Genomic DNA, 16,252 nt, shown 5'->3' with positions numbered 1-16,252 from the left:
CCGTCTTCCTTGCCACCAAACATGAACTTGACTTGATCTTGGCCTGGATTTTGCCCAATGAAGAATATCGCTCTGGTCCCTGGGAGAGGGACGGGAGCTATAATGTACTTCGCCCTGGTCCCTTCCTGAGGGGCAGGAGCGATTTTAGCATTCTGGACCATTCTTCTTCATATTTGCACTTCAAATTATATTCATCTGATAAAACATCTTCCTTTGGACCTCTTCAAATCGTCAAGTCGTCGAAATCCTGCAAGGACAAAGCAAAATTGGATTTGTAGCTCCAGTCCTTCACTGAGGGACAGGAGCGATTTTTCTCTTGGAGGCATTTCTGTGCTCATGAAAATCTTCAATTTATATTCAATGGAAAGATCTCGCCTTTCCCCATTACTTCCAACTTGAAATTCATCTCAACTCTGCAGGGACAGTAAGATATTTGAAAACGAGCTCCCGTCCTTCACAGAGGGACAGGAGCGATTTTGCTCCTACAGGCCAAAATAACATGATTTTTCACATTTTAACACTTCACAAGGCGACAACAAGTCATTTCCAATGCCTAGGATCAAAATAAAAAAAAGTCAAAATTTGGTCAAAAATATTCAATCGGACAAAAATTCACATTTCATCTCCAACACTTAGACAAATTTAAGCTTTGCATCAACATTCCAATTGAAAATTAGACCATTCTGGCGAATTCATTGCATTCAAAATTAGCATCCTTCGAAAAGGAAGCTCAAAAAACTCTCAAAACGACTGGATTCCGGCCTGAAAAGACAAAAATGAAAACCCTAAGGGTTGACCCTAAATCCAGACAACTGACTGACTAACAAAATCCTAAAAACGAAACGAAAGGCGAGCAAAAAGAGGGGGTCCCCATTTGCGATGGGGCAATGTGTGAAATGGTCACAACAAGCTGTTAAAGGTATCCTGACAAGAAATAGGGAAAAAACTGTGCAGAATGGATGAAAGTTAGGCCTAGGTGGGAAAGTTCAATATCTTGATAGGAATAAAGTAAATGGTGGGGTTGGGTAGTGTTGATGTGTTTTTTATGCACATGCGAACACAGAATAAAATACCTAAAGGTACCTTATTCTCTCTTGAGCAAAGTTTCCCGATTGTTGAAGATCTCGTTGAAGGATCAGTCGAGGCAACTCCAGGGTTCTTGTATGTAGGTTCTCTATTCGTGGATAAGCTCTTTGTGGTATGATGTGATTTTGTTGGAATCACAAGGGGACTTACACTTGATGACTAAACGTCTGATTTGCTTTGAATATTGCTGGAACACAGGATTTCACTAGCCTAGATTTTGAAAAAAAAAGAAAAAAGGATGAGGGCGAGGAAAGGATCTAATTCTGACACTAAGAATGTAGGAGCAATGAATGATCTTTGATGAAATTCTAACTAAGTCTTGTTTTGACATCCCAGGACCATCTCCACAAGGTTAGTGCGATCTTCGGAGGAAAGCTTTATGATGTTCAGATCATCGCTACAGGCATAGACACCATCAGGCTGATGCATGTCAATGAAGAAGTGACAATTGAAGTTAAGCTCAAGCTGAATGATTCCAGTTGACTACACAAGGCAAGTCTGCAATCAACAAACTGCTAGTAGTATGGATATGCGAATTTCACCATCAATCAAACACATTTCTTCCACTCATCTAATAACATGAAATCAAATCTGAGAAGTATAAAGACCATGCAAATTGTTGAATCGACCCATAGATTTCACCATTTCTTCAATGAAGTTTACAAGTCTTTTACAACAACATCTTGGCAACAATCCTTGCCTTCTCTTTCTATTCTACTCTAATTGCTATTCCATCAACTGATTATTCACTATTAGCTAGCTATTCACCTTCTAACTACTGACTAACTATTAGCCTTTACAAATGAGGAGCCAGGGCTTATATAGTGTCCTCAATACAATTCAATGGCTAAGATCAATTGAGATCGATGGCCGAGATTTTACAATGAAAACCCTAATTAGGGTTTGTTACAATAGACTCAATTCTGGCCAATGAAATAATTGCATTATTTGGACACGTCTTCTCTAGAATATTCGACCAATGGAGAATCGGGGTAGGTACATCGAAGTTTGTGCCATCTCCCATGAGTCAGGTACATTGAATCTGGACACGTTGAGGTGGACCAATCCGACTGGAGGAGTGATGACTGGGATGCCACCTTGTCTGACACTTGTAATTTGGTAGATATTCAATTTGATGTTGCTGAGAAGCTAGCTTTAATTAACTCTTCTGAAACTGTCTGCTTCTTCAACGAACCCTTGCTTTAACTTCCTTTGTCTTCGATGTGCACGTTGGATGGTGTACCTTTCCTTCGAATGCTGGACTGGAAGAGGTCATCCCTGATGATGCTGGACCGGAGAAGGTCATCCTTGATGATGCTGGGCTGGAGAAGGCCGTCCTTGATGATGCTGGGCTGGAGAAGGTCGCCTTTTAACTGCAAGACAAACAAACAGATGATTAAGGACACATAATAAATTCATTTCAACATAGCATTTTATACCTTAAATCATCAACAAGAAGACATCAAAATTAAGTTTGTTCAAGAGTCTTTCCAGGGACAGGCCCTATAAGAATTTCGCCTTGGACCCTCTGGAAGGGTCAAGAGCGAATTTTGAACTTTTGGACAAATTCCATGATGTCTTTATTCCAAAATACCTTCCAAGGCAAGCATACACTAGTCTTTTCTCCACCAAGACCTGGGAATCCATTTCTTGATCGTCATTGTGAGCAATTTAGGTGATACTGGGAATTTCGCTCTGGACCCTTTGGAAGGGTCAGGAGCGATTTTCAAGTTTTGAGCATGTTCCTCCATCCTTTCAACTTCAATTCTCCTCCAAGACTAAGGACACATTGCCTCACTCCTATCTAGGCCATAAAAATCAAAATTTTAACTTGTCTTGCAAAGAAAGTAGGTGATCCTAGGATTTTCGCTCTGGACCCTTTGGAAGGGTCAAGAGCGAAATCCTTGGTTTGGGCTAATTTCCATCATTTTCAACACCAACTAACTTCAAAAGGCAAGAACATGTCTCCTCGCACCCATCCAAGCCATGAAAACCTAACGTTTGACTAGACTTGCAAGGAAAATAGGTGGTTTTAAGATTTTCGCTCTGGACCCTTTGGAAGGGTCAGGAGCGAAAATCACTTTTTGGCTCAATTCCTTCAAGTTTGATAATCATTGCTAAGTCAAAGTCATTCCTGAGGACCTCTCCATCAAAACTCGCCCTAGTCAGCACTTGGCTTGGCACAAAATTGGGAAAAAAGGTGATTTAGAGAAAATTCGCTCTGGACCCTTTGGAAAGGTCAGGAGCGAATTTCTTAATTTAGGCTTATTCCTCCATCATTTCAAGTTGCATTCACCTCAAAAGGCTAGAAAACACTTCTCCTCTCACGTCCAACCCAAGTTTAACTTGATTTTGCAAGGCAAAATAGGTGATTGAAGGATTTTCGCCTTGGACCCTCTGGAAGGGTCAGGAGCGAATTTCCTCCTCTGGCCTAAAATCATCATTCCTGGAGACAACAATCAACTCAAGGGCAATCTTAAGGGCATCTTTCACCTTGGTCTAGGCATAGCTTAGCATAAATTTGAAAGGAATAGGTAGATTTTAGGATTTTCGCTCTGGACCCTTTGGAAGGGTCAGGAGCGAAAATCTTGTTTTAGGGCTATTTTGCCATCCTTTCAACTTCAAATTACCTCCAAGACTTGGAACATCTTGCCTCACTCCTCTCCAGGGTATAAAAACCAAAATCTTGACTTGATTTGCAAGGAAAAAGGGTGATCTTAAGAATTTCGCTCTGGACCCTTTGGAAGGGTCAGGAGCGAAAATCTCATTTGGCTTCAAAATTTGCATTCTTGGTGGCCAAAATCCACTCCAAAGCAATCCAAATGACCTCTCTCATGCTTGTCCAAGCTTGGCTTTGTTCAAAATTTGGAAGAAAAGATGATTTTAAGGATTTTCGCTCTGGACCCTTTGGAAGGGTCAGGAGCGAAAATCACTTCTAGGCTCAATTCCTTCATCTTTCATGGTCTCTAGCAACTTAAAGTCACTCTTAGGGGCAACTTCCTCTTGATTTTACCTTATCCCACACTTGATCTAGCAAAACTTGATAGCAAAAAGAGGTTTTGAGAAAATTCGCTCTGGACCCTTTGGAAGGGTCAGGAGCAAGATTTTCATTCTTGACCAAAAATCATTATTTTTTCAACTTGAAACTTCTTTGCAAGGTAGGATTTCATCTTTCATTGCCCTAGGAACAAGGTTTCATGTTCAAGAAAGGTCAAAAAAGTAGGCTAATAAGGAATTTCGCTCTGGACCCTTTGGAAGGGTCAGGAGCGAAATTCACTTTCCTGGCTAGAATCCTTCATTTTCATAACTTCCAAACATTCTCAAAGGCTAAATCATGCTCATTCTTCTTCTCATCATGTCTTGGTCATCAAGATTTGGCTAAACAAGGAAAGAAATGTCTCTTAGAGAGATTTTTCGCTCTGGACCCTTTGGAAGGGTCAGGAGCGAAAATCTTAACTTGGGCTAGATTCTTCATTTCTCCCTTTCAAAACGACCTCAAGAGGCAAAGACAAGTTATTTCTCTTCCATCCACGTCATAACAAATGAAAACTTGATCTTCATTGCAAAAATAAGAGCTTTTAGGAATTTCGCTCTGGACCCTTTGGAAGGGTCAGGAGCGAAATTTCCCTTTTGGTCCAAAATCCTTCATTTTTGCATGCTTCCAAATCTTCAAAGGTGACAAGAATGTTTAATCCTCCCTCCAAGATACCCTGCACATCAAAATTTAGCCAAAGTTAGGAAGAAATAAGCTTTAAGATGATTTTCGCTCTGGACCCTTTGGAAGGGTCAGGAGCGAAAATCTCATTCCAGGCCAGATTGCTCACTTTTCAAGCTTCAAACCACCTCATAAGGCAAAGTTAGGTCATTTTCCAAGCTAGGAACAAGGTTTCAAGTCTATTCAAGGCAAGAAATAGGGTTCATGATGAATTTCGCTCTGGACCCTTTGGAAGGGTCAGGAGCGAAATTTTCATTTAGGCATCAATCTTGCTCTTCAAAATTCACCAACTCCTTCCCCAGGCAAGAACATACCCATTCATCTCCCATCAAGCCAACGCCTAGCCAAAATAAGGAGGAAAACAAGAGTTATAAAGATTTTCGCTCTGGACCCTTTGGAAGGGTCAGGAGCGAAATTCCTAATCTTGGCCAAGATCCTGACTTCATTTTCACATTTCTTCATTTAAACAAGCGTTTTTACCTTCATTCAAGCCTAGGAATGCATTAGTTCTAAGTTTTGGTCAAAGTAGAATGTCTTATGGAGAATTTCGCTCTGGACCCTTTGGAAGGGTCAGGAGCGAAATTTGACAATTTGGACTCTTCGTCAGGATCATTTTATGTTGTCTTATGGAGAATTTCGCTCTGGACCCTTTGGAAGGGTCAGGAGCGAAATTTTACAATTTGGACTCTTCGTCAGGATCATTTTATGGAATATAACATTTAAGTATAAGAAAGGAAATGTCACTTATACTTTAAGTTATATTCCATATATACTTTCAGGATGTTTGAGAGTGGTTTTGGACCTCCAGGAGTTATATTGCAAAATCTAGTTTTTGGAGGATTCTTTAGTTTTCCAGACTTAGTCAAATTTCAGGATCAGGACATTCCAGACTTAGTCAAATTTCAAGATCAGGACATTCCAGACTTAGCCAAATTTCAGGATCAGGGCATTCCAGAGCCAAATTTCAGGGCATTTGAAGATCAGGATGACATTCCAGACTTCATCACTTACCAACTCGACCTAACTTAGACCCTCAAGAATGATACCCACTCACAAAGCAAGACACAACTAGCAACGAGAGCAAAACCAGGCCCTAAGGAAGATTGTCAAAGAAACCCTAATTCTGGGGCACTGGCTGACTCCCTTGGCTCAAGCAAAGCGTACCATCCTATTGATCCCCTGGCGACACTCAAAATGCAAAGGCTAACAGACAAACCCTAAACACCTAGAAAGCAAACCCCAGAAAGCAAAAAAAAGTAGGGGTCCCCATTTGTAGTGGGGCGATGTGTGAATACGTCACAACAGGTAGAAGGCATACCAATAAGGGAAACCTTGAAACTTTGACGTAAGCACAATCTATTATAAATTTGAACATAAAACGCCCCACATTTAGAAGTTTTTTGGATTCTTGTAACTTTTTGACACATTTGTAGGGACATAGAGGTGATGAAAAACAACACATGCAAAATTTGACCAAGAGATATCAATATTGGGTAAAGAGGGAGAATTGCACAACATGGGAGCAAAACAAAGAGAAAAGAGACACATCAAAATGGGGTGCCGATAGGTTGTTGGCCTCTATTTTTTATATATTTAAATGCATGTGTAAGTAAGCAAGGAAATCCTAGATAGTGAAGAGGTTGACAATATTAGATAGTGATTAATCATCGGACATTAGACAATGGAGACGAGGACAAGTGTTTTTATATACCTGTGTATATGATTATGAAGTAAAATTTGATAACATGAGCATGACAATTCTATTGTTATAAGATCCCATGGGTTGGAAGTAATATATAGATTATCCTTTGGCAAACCAATACTTTTTTAGTTTATGAATTCTTCATGGATGCTAAAGGAATTTCAAAATTTGATGTATAATGTGGTAGGTAATGGCGATGAACTGTTTGAGATGATAACATATACATATATGATGTCATACATTTAAGGAAATCGTAGACATCATTTATACATTATTAAATATAAATATACATAACATTTAATATAATCAATATAATAATTTTCTTTATACATGTATTTATATTCATAATTAATATTTAATATACATTTAATGTATATTTAACATTTATTTATACAGAAAATAAATATTTTTTTTTTCAAGGTTACTGGGAGACGGGGGGTACTTGAAGACACCAATTTTTTTAATATAATTTAATAATTTCCAAAAAATATCATGACAGAACTTTGAAAACAAGAACAGTAGTAAAATTTTAACTTTAACTTTAAAATTGAACAAAAATTGAAATTAAAATTGCTTATACTGCTGATACCATAGCCAGTCTAAATTGTTTAGTGAAAGTAAGGTAATATAGGTGTTGAGCATACTTGATATTGTCGGCAAAATAGTAAAGGCAATTTCTCTTTAGACTATTACAATGACAAGAAATCATTCGTCTCAAAAAAGTCTACACTGTTAGTAGATCCAATCACTATAACTTTGTATGGATTTTTGTCTTCCTGCGAAATGGTTTCCTTATTAGTCATTTCCCTACAAATTTCCTTTACTGCAGGCTTATCTTATTTATTTGCTTTACTTTTTTTGCCTTTTTACTGCATTTTGCCCTAAGTTTTCTAGTCGAGGACGTCAATTTTTGGTCAGGAGACTTCGGAGATGGCAGGAGACAGTAGCCAAAAGCACCCCATGTCAAGAAGTTTCTGGAGATGTCTCTGGTATTGGGACACATCTCTGTCTCTGAGACACGTCTGCAGGGGTAGGAGACATGTCTCCTGGTAACTATGATTTTTTTAATATGTTATTAAATGTATATTTATATTTAAATATACATTATTAAATATAAATATACATAATATTTTATATAATTAATATAATATATATAATAATTTTCTTTTGAAATTTAAAATTTAGAGTCTATATCTTGTACCCGCACCTCTATTCCCTACCTGAATTGACTACTTAGTGAAAAACATTATGTAATTTATCAATCTTTTAGAATATCAACTTTCTATACATCTATGGTAGTAGCATGCTTTCAAATCTAAGGATGATCATTGCACTTCATCTTTGACAGTGAGTGGATTGGATTATTAGATGGAGTTTTTCACTAACTTTTGATTGCCTTGTTGCAATCAGAGACATCATACACAAATCATGCTGATATGTTACTGAATGAAAAGTCATCTTGCGATGCTTCTTTTAGTGAATCCAATGTGGTAGAATTTCAGTATTTTTCTCTTAATGATCTATGAGCTTCAACTTACCAAAACTAATCTTAGAAAAATCTATCTAGTCAAATGACATTTCCATACCTAAGATCTAGCTAGCATGATTTTTCTCTGTTATTGGATTTGCCCATTTTGACATTTGATTAGGGTCCAATTCGTTCCAGATCTAGATTCTGGTTTAGTGCGGTTTTCGGTCTTGACAGGGTGCAAAAATGTAACTGTGGCTGTGTCTTGAACAAACTTGAGCAAAGCCAAACAAAACCTGGGCGGTTTTGACAATACCATTATGAAACTCATGCTTTTTTATTGAATTTTCTTTTTTTTTTTCTTTTTAAATAATTTACAGCATAATTAGCAAACTCGACAAGTTTTTGATGATTGTTGGGTACTTGGCTAGTTTGAGCCCTTGACTCATGCTGTGTCTGAAATATGTGGATTAAACACTCCAAAAATGTTTTTTCAGCTTCATAAGAATTTCTTTTTGCTTCTAAATTTTTATGAAAATAGTGTGTGCCATGAAGGTTTGTGTGGTTTTGAAGTTCTTCATATGGGCTATCAATTGACTCCATTGAGAGAGTTGCCCCTAGACCCCCACCAAGTTTTATGTTGAAGCAACTCGGGATCAAGGGTCCAATCTCAACAAACAAGGAAGAGCTTTGAAACATAAAGAGACGTCAACTCTTAAAATTAAAACTAATTTTTAAACTATGTTGTATCCTTTGTTTGCTCAAATGTTTAGGTGACAAACTACATTTTATTCAAATTATTAATAATTAATGTTAATAATTTTTTCATTTTTTTAAAATTATTTTTGTGCAGAGGGGTTAAACACTTCATCCCCAACATAAACACTCAACAATAACACCCCAATTGGGTTTGAACCTTGATGGCAAGAACAACAACACCTCATTTACTCCATTACACTGTCAATATTGGCTAAAATTAATAATATTAACCATAATATTGGCTGAATTGAAGACTTGTACAGTCAAAGACAGAACCTCATTCTCTTCTGCCTTCTTTGGAGGTATAATACGGATGTTACCTCATCTTATAATAGAATATTACTTAAAATACTCTAAAAAAATCAACATTTATGTCCTTCGTTGTAGGGTTCCTTAGGCATGGATGTGAAATCTTTGGAAATGGGGCCTCTAAGGGCCAGGTTTGGCATTTTTGGGAGCTGAATTCTGTGTTGTGATGCATATTTGAAAAAAAGGTAAAAATCAGATTTTATACTTAAGGGAACAAAATTGAGACTTACAGTCAGGGTGCACAATCCTGATAACTATGTACTGAGATTAAATTACTCACTTTGTCATGCCATAGAAATGAGGCTCTGAATGTCTTGGAAACTCTCCCAGTCCTGATCCAAGTCCCAAGAACAAATAGGTTCATTTTGTGAGTCCAGCCATGTTGGTGGGCAGGTAGATGGTTTTGAAATATATTCTCTAATGTCAGATGCTGAGATTTTAGATCTTTTTTGGAGTTTTAAGTTTCAAGCATTTATTGATTTTTTCTGTCTTGCCTGGGTGGAGCTCAAAGAAGTTTTCCATGTTTGAGCCAAATCCAACTTTTATCACTATGATTTTCACTTATTAGTAAAATTCCCAACCTTTCATGGTAATTAGTGTTGTATCCACTCTGATTGCAGCCTGGTACTGGCTGTGTCTTGATTACTGTGTTTTTGAATGCTCAGTTTATGTATCTCATGGTCACATAACCTATGGTATGAATTGGAGAAACCTGGTCACACAGCATTTCTGTTATGTTGAAACTTCTTAGATATAAGATTTTAATTATTGTAGTAATTTTTATGTAGTAATTTTTATCAGAACACTAAACCCCAGATGGTGACTGCAAAGGTGATAAACAACACTGAATCTGGTACCAGTTTTAGTGTCAGTGCCAACACGTGCATCAGCGAAATATATATATTAGCACCAAACCCAGTTCCTATATAGCTATGCCAAATAATTGTTATTGCTGGTATTAATGTAAACTTGACATTGATGCTAATACTGAATCTGCCCAATTTCATCTTATAGGAAGCATAAACTCCTTGATTCAGTATTGCCTCTCTTTTTGTGGCCATGCTTCTTCAGTGCTAGTGACAAATGGTTTTAGTGGTTTGCACTTCTGTGACGCTATCATCAATTACAAATCCAGTATTGTAACAGATAGAAGTTGGTTTAGGTTTCTTTTCCCTCAGTGATTTTTCTTCATACAGAGGACTTGATTTTTATGTATCTGTATTGCATACTTTCTCTTCCACCTTATAACGTATGAGAGGTCCCATCTACTATGTTGTCTGTAAGAGATCTCTTGAGATCTGGGACAACTATCTCCTGTTCTCTTTTTCATCCTATGAACAATTTTGAGATAAATATGTTTCTTGTTTTCGTCCCATGAACAATTATGTTTCTTGCTGTCGTCCTATGAACAATTTTTAAGTAAATGTGTTTCAGCAAGCTATTGCAGTTTATGATGGACTCTCTTGATTAACTGATAAGAGATGTGTCTGTCTAATATATCTGGTGAATGTTTTCTGTTGAACTAACATTTTTTGACCCTTTGCTAATATTGGTAACAGTACCCAGATCTTGCTAAGTGTCAAATGATTTCAGTGCATCATTAATGAGGCAATATATCCCATAAATACATTCTCAAATTATTTAATGGAAATCTTTCCAGTCATTCAAGATTCTGTATCTTTCACCCACTTAAAGTATGAGATGCACAAGAGATATTTAAGTAACTAAAATGAGCATCAAAGTAACTGGTCCCTAAACATCTTTCTCAAAGCAAGGAAAATTCAGTTTGGATCAAAGCATTTGCAGTTGTAGATGCAGAAGTGACAATTGTATGAGTTCAAATCATCTAATTGCATGTGAGTTTAAATCATTTTACTGTGACAATTTGACTTTGACAACTGATGGATTTGTAACAGTATCGTACTGGACGCATAGTTTTCAAACTATTTGGAAAAGATCCGAGTGAAATTCCTCAACTTTTACGATCTCAGGTACTTAAATCCAAGAAAATAATCTTTGTTACTTGTACAGTTTATTCATGACACGTAGTTCCATTTTTTAAAACATTGTTAAAATCCTTGAAATCCTTTGACATGTTCTGATACTCAGAGTCAAATACTGAATGCATCTTTCCAATTGAGTGTGTTATGGTTTGTAAGAATTATTGTTTCTTAATTCATGTTAATTCTTTACCGTTTCTTATGCAACAAAATATGTGATATACATCAGATACTTGATTGGCTAGCTAACAGCCCTTCAGATATAGAGAGCTATATCAGACCTGGCTGTGTCATCCTAACAATTTATTTACGCTTATCTGAGTCTGTTTGGGAGGAGGTATGTCTTTCAAATGCAGTTTTATTGCTTATTGTCCATACTGTGGTTGGGAATTTAATTGATGAATTCTTTTCTCTATGCAGCTTGGTACTGGCTTTAAAAATAGTCTCGAGAGACTTCTTAGCAGGTCTGATGGTGGCTTTTGGAAAACAGGGTGGATCTTTGCCCAGACAGGGCATAGGATAGCATTCATATATAATGGTAAATTTAAAACTATTAGATGTTTCATAGGTTGAGAGTATTCTTTTTGTTTGTTGGGTCAAAGCTTCACTCATTGTTATGTTAAAAATGGGCCTAGCCATTTCACTGAGAATGCTTGTATGGGAAAATAAATCTAATCCTCACAGTTTCTTTACATATAGAATCTTATCCCTAGTAATTAAGTTCGTTCTTGGATGCAATGCTGTTTGTTGTCTTACATAACTCAATATTCTCGAATGAACTGTTTGTTTGTCTTACAGATATGCTCATAATGCATTAAACTGATTGTAATAGAATTTATATTCTTAAAATGTCATATTATTCATTGGGTGATGTGTTCTTGCCATGGTCCAGGTCAAGTGGTTTTTGATGCACCTACAGATTTTGGAAATGCTCCTCAGATCTTAAGCATTACTCCCATTGCCATTGCTTCTGACATAAAAGCCAGTTTTGTGGTCAAAGGACTTAATCTTTGCAGTTCAAACTCAAAGTACAGCATCTTACTTAAGTGATCTCATAGACATGCATTCAAATTTAATGCAGAGCACTGAATTAAATGCATCTCAAATTAAAAAGTTAAGAATACATGGTGGAATGTGACATGATATTGGTTTTATTCTTTTAAGATTTTCTTATAGAATCTATGTAAACTTTAATCTTCATGTGCCACATTAAAACCAATAAAATCTAGTTTTTTGTTTATATTATGCAGAATAATTTGTGCTTTCGAAGGAAAATATTCAGTGCAAGAATCTTCAATTGGATACGTTCAGGAAGATTGTGATCCCGATGTCCATCACACAGATCAACTTAAGGAATGCACACAGATTCAGTATCAGAGATTTACTTGGGTCCCACCTAATTTGAGTGGAAGATGCTTCATTGAGGTTCAGATTTTGTTACAAAACTTGATTAATTAAAATTTCTGCTTTCCTTGCAAATTTGTGCTATATATGTAAAAAATATTTGAGTTCTTATTGGGGTGGATGTTTCAGGTGGAGGGCCATGATCTGAGGGGTAGTTTCTTTCCTGTAATAGTGGCTGAACATGACATTTGTACAGAAATTCGTACATTAGAAAGATACATTGAAATCCCTTCCAAGGTTGACCAACATGAGGCAACAGAAAACTGTGGTTTGCAAGTGAAAGAGAAAATGGAAGCAATAGAGTTCTTGCATGAACTAGGTTGGCTATTTCAGAGAAGTCGCTTGATACATGAATCAAATCTCAGTGTCCTGCCAACTACGTTTTCACCTATTCGATTCAAGTGGCTTCTTGAGTATGCAACTGAACAGGACTTGTGTGCAGTAGTGAAGAAAATTCTGAACATTTTGTTCAATAATTATGTCAAGTGTGCTGATTCTTCAGCTATATCCATAGTAGGAGAAGCTGGTATTTTACATAGGGCTGTGCGGAGAAATTGTCAGGAAATGGTTGAATTTCTATTAGCATATGTCCCTGATTGTATGACGGAAAACACAATTGGCACACGAGCACATGGAGCTGAGAAACTTCATAGTTCTAATAGCTTCATACTCAAACCTGACATGTCTGGACCTGCGGGGCTCACACCACTTCATATTGCAGCTAGCATGAAGAGTGCTGAAGGTGTATTGGATGCACTCACCAATGATCCATGCCAGGTAATTGAAGCTATCTAGATTGTGATGAGTTAGTGTATTCTATTAGTCAAGGTTATTATTTCAACATCACGTATATACTTTTTAGTTCCATTAAGTTTAAGGTCTTGAAGTTGCAACATTTGCTCTCTCAAATAGCCCTTGGGAGTATAGGCATGTTTATCTAGTCAGAAATATTAGAATTATGCTAGTATGTGATCTGGACACTCAGAATTCAAGATCTCAGTGGGAAGTTTATTTTACCTTGATAATTTATACAAATTTTGTCCAGATTGGAGCAAAAGCGTGGACAAGTGTTCGTGATCAAACTGGAAGGACTCCTGAAGAATATGCATTACTCGGAGGCCGTCATTCTTACATTGAATTGGTTCATAAAAAACTTGAGAAGAGAGGGACACCTACACATGTCAGCATTGACATTAATAAGCTAATTCCCAATGAACAAAACGTGCTAAATAAGCAAAATTGTGGATCGTCTTCAGCATCACTGGAAGTCTCTAGAGGAAAAGATGAAGTAAAAGGGAATAAAGCTGACATAGTGTTGTCTCAGAAGTTTGGACAATCAGTCAGTCATTGTTCCGATGATGGTAAGATAAAGCGTTTGCCATCTTATTGCAAGCTTTGTGCTCAGCAACAACCGAACAAGCGCAGAGCAAATAACCTTTTATACAGGCCTGCATTGTTGTCTATGGTGGCTATTGCAACCGTGTGTCTCTGTGTAACGCTTCTTTTGAAGGGACCACCTCAAGTTCTCTTTGTCCAACGTCCTTTTAACTGGGAATCAATGAAGTTTGGACCTAGATAATTTTTTTTCTCTCAAGTAAAACAGTTGAAGATGCCGTTTAGCAAGATTGGAGCCCCAAACAGCAAATGTCTGCTGATGACAGATTCCAACTTATTGATTTCATCACTAGGTCCTGATTTATGCTCTGTAAAATTATTTTTACTTGACCACTTTCAGTGTGTATATTAAATTTATCAAAAGAGAAACATTTAGCATGCTCAACTCTTTTGATAGATCAACTTGTTGAACATTTTGGCATGCATTTAAACTAACAAGGCCCATACTCTTCTGGGATTCTAAAGATGTAAAGAGTCTGGACATGTTTTTCTGAATCATATGACAGGCTGCACTGTATGTAGCATATAGTTTGATTTTTATGTAGATACTGCTGTTTAAATACTTTTTGGTAATCTGAAACGAATTTAGAGATTAGTACTTTTACTCAACAAATATCAATATGTTCAATCACGCCCAAATATGAAATAACTAAGATAAGTTTCTTTATTATTTTGGGTGCTGACATGCAATGCCTTTGATGATGATTAAGTTTTTTAGAGGCAAATCCTTTATTTCCCCTTTTATTTATGGACTAGACTAGATGGAAGTGAATCAGAAGGTTGAGGGCATTTTGACGCATGATAATATAAATTAGGCCTCGAAGTAGTTGAGAACATAAATATCTAGCATATTTTTCAATAAGCTAAATGTACTGCTGGAAATACTTTGTATAAGTATCTTAGTGATGGTAGATCACTAATTTTAGTCCCAAGATCATATACAAAGGAAAGTTGTGAGCAATTTCTTGTCAATTGCAGTTTTCAATTTAGTTTGTTTGTCACACTCTGTTAGTGGCAACTATTAAAAGTTAAAATTACTTAAGTATGCAAGTTCAGGATTCAAATGTTTTGAGCTTCCTGTGTTTGATTGCATAGATGAAATCTTTGACCTTGAACAAACTGAAAACATTGATATTCAAGGTGAAGCAACTACTGCCTGATAGTGGGGGTGGGACATCATCATTTTTACCAGAAATCTGATCCAACCTAAAACTTTTCTACTAGAGTTGATACTAAAGGCAACTACATTGTAAGCTTTAAACTTATTGAGTTTCCCGAGCTCTCATTTGTAGACAAAAACATTGTTCATCATCAACCTGACAACATTAGCATTGAAGAGGAAGAGATTACTACCCAACATTGTGCCTAGGGCATCATTTCTACCAGAAATCTGATCCGGACTAAAGCTTTGTTGCTTTCTTGTATACTTCAGACAACTACATACGTAATTTCCCATACAAATAAACTGCGAAGGCTATCTAGAAATGAATGAATGAATGTTTTTAATAACGTCCACGAGGCCAAACAATCTATGGGACCAACAGATAGCTAGCAAAAGAAGCACGCAAAGCGCAAACAAAATATTGTGATTGCTAAACCTCCTTTTCCTTCTGCATCTTGGATCTTCTACCGCGTATCTTGATTAGGAAATCTGCAACCCTTATCATCTTTTCTTCGTCAAATAGGTTACTCAAGGTGTTTACATTTAGTATCCCAACATAGTTGATCCAAATATTATTGTAAGCTGGACTCCATGATGTAATGCCATTTTGTCCCTTGAGTAGAATATTTATATCTTCTTTCTTCCCATTCCTCTTTAGGTATCATCCATCTTCTTGTTTTGCATCTAAGTTGATGTGAGTCAGTCCTTATTTGAGCAATTAACATTTTTGTCTTCTATTTTGTGTCCATTTCTATGTAGTTATTTTGTGTATGGTCATGTGTGGGATTGAAATGTTTGATATAGTATTCTTTTTTCCTCCCTATTTGACTTCCCACACATTTTCTTTGAATTTTTCTTGCACGTACTTTTTTATTTATCCATTGTTATTTGGGCAATCTTTTATGTTAATATCCCATTTATTGATCCATTTAAGGTTTTTTATATCCACGTGCTCTTCCTTTTGTCTAGTTTCTCTCTCGTTGCCATTTTTGGCCAACGATGTATTTCCATGTTTTCTAACCTTTTTAAATAACTTGGCAGTTGAAACATAGCTGATGCCTCAATAGGAAAAGCCCTTGCTTCCGCCAAGACAATCTCATACGGGATATATGATTTAACTTTGAGGCTAGTTGCAATTAAATGTTTTTGTTATCTCTATTTGTCTCCATTTCTTTTCTGAAGTTCTGCTACCCCATACCTCACAACCGTATAGTACCACCGAAACCGCAAAAAGTCCAAAAAGAGTTTTCTT

At 36.7% G+C, this 16,252-nt stretch overlaps 1 protein-coding gene across 1 annotated transcript in view; it reads left to right on the top strand.

Moving 5' to 3' along the window:
- The window catches only part of LOC131066323 (squamosa promoter-binding-like protein 1), an 82,829-nt gene extending 68,429 nt beyond the window's left edge, over positions 1-14,400 (top strand). The window contains exons 4-10 of the mRNA XM_058001059.2: positions 10,956-11,030; positions 11,269-11,376; positions 11,460-11,577; positions 11,932-12,067; positions 12,290-12,464; positions 12,573-13,220; positions 13,489-14,400. Of these exons, the coding sequence (XP_057857042.2) occupies positions 10,956-11,030; positions 11,269-11,376; positions 11,460-11,577; positions 11,932-12,067; positions 12,290-12,464; positions 12,573-13,220; positions 13,489-14,022 (1,794 nt within the window). The 3' untranslated portion in view covers positions 14,023-14,400. The remainder of the gene's footprint in view (positions 1-10,955; positions 11,031-11,268; positions 11,377-11,459; positions 11,578-11,931; positions 12,068-12,289; positions 12,465-12,572; positions 13,221-13,488) is intronic.
- Positions 14,401-16,252: the final 1,852 nt, after the last annotated feature.

Source organism: Cryptomeria japonica, chromosome 8, assembly GCF_030272615.1.
Source record: "Cryptomeria japonica chromosome 8, Sugi_1.0, whole genome shotgun sequence".
NCBI classification, from domain to species: Eukaryota; Viridiplantae; Streptophyta; class Pinopsida; order Cupressales; family Cupressaceae; genus Cryptomeria; species Cryptomeria japonica.
This window is presented reverse-complemented; position numbering and strand designations above follow the sequence as displayed.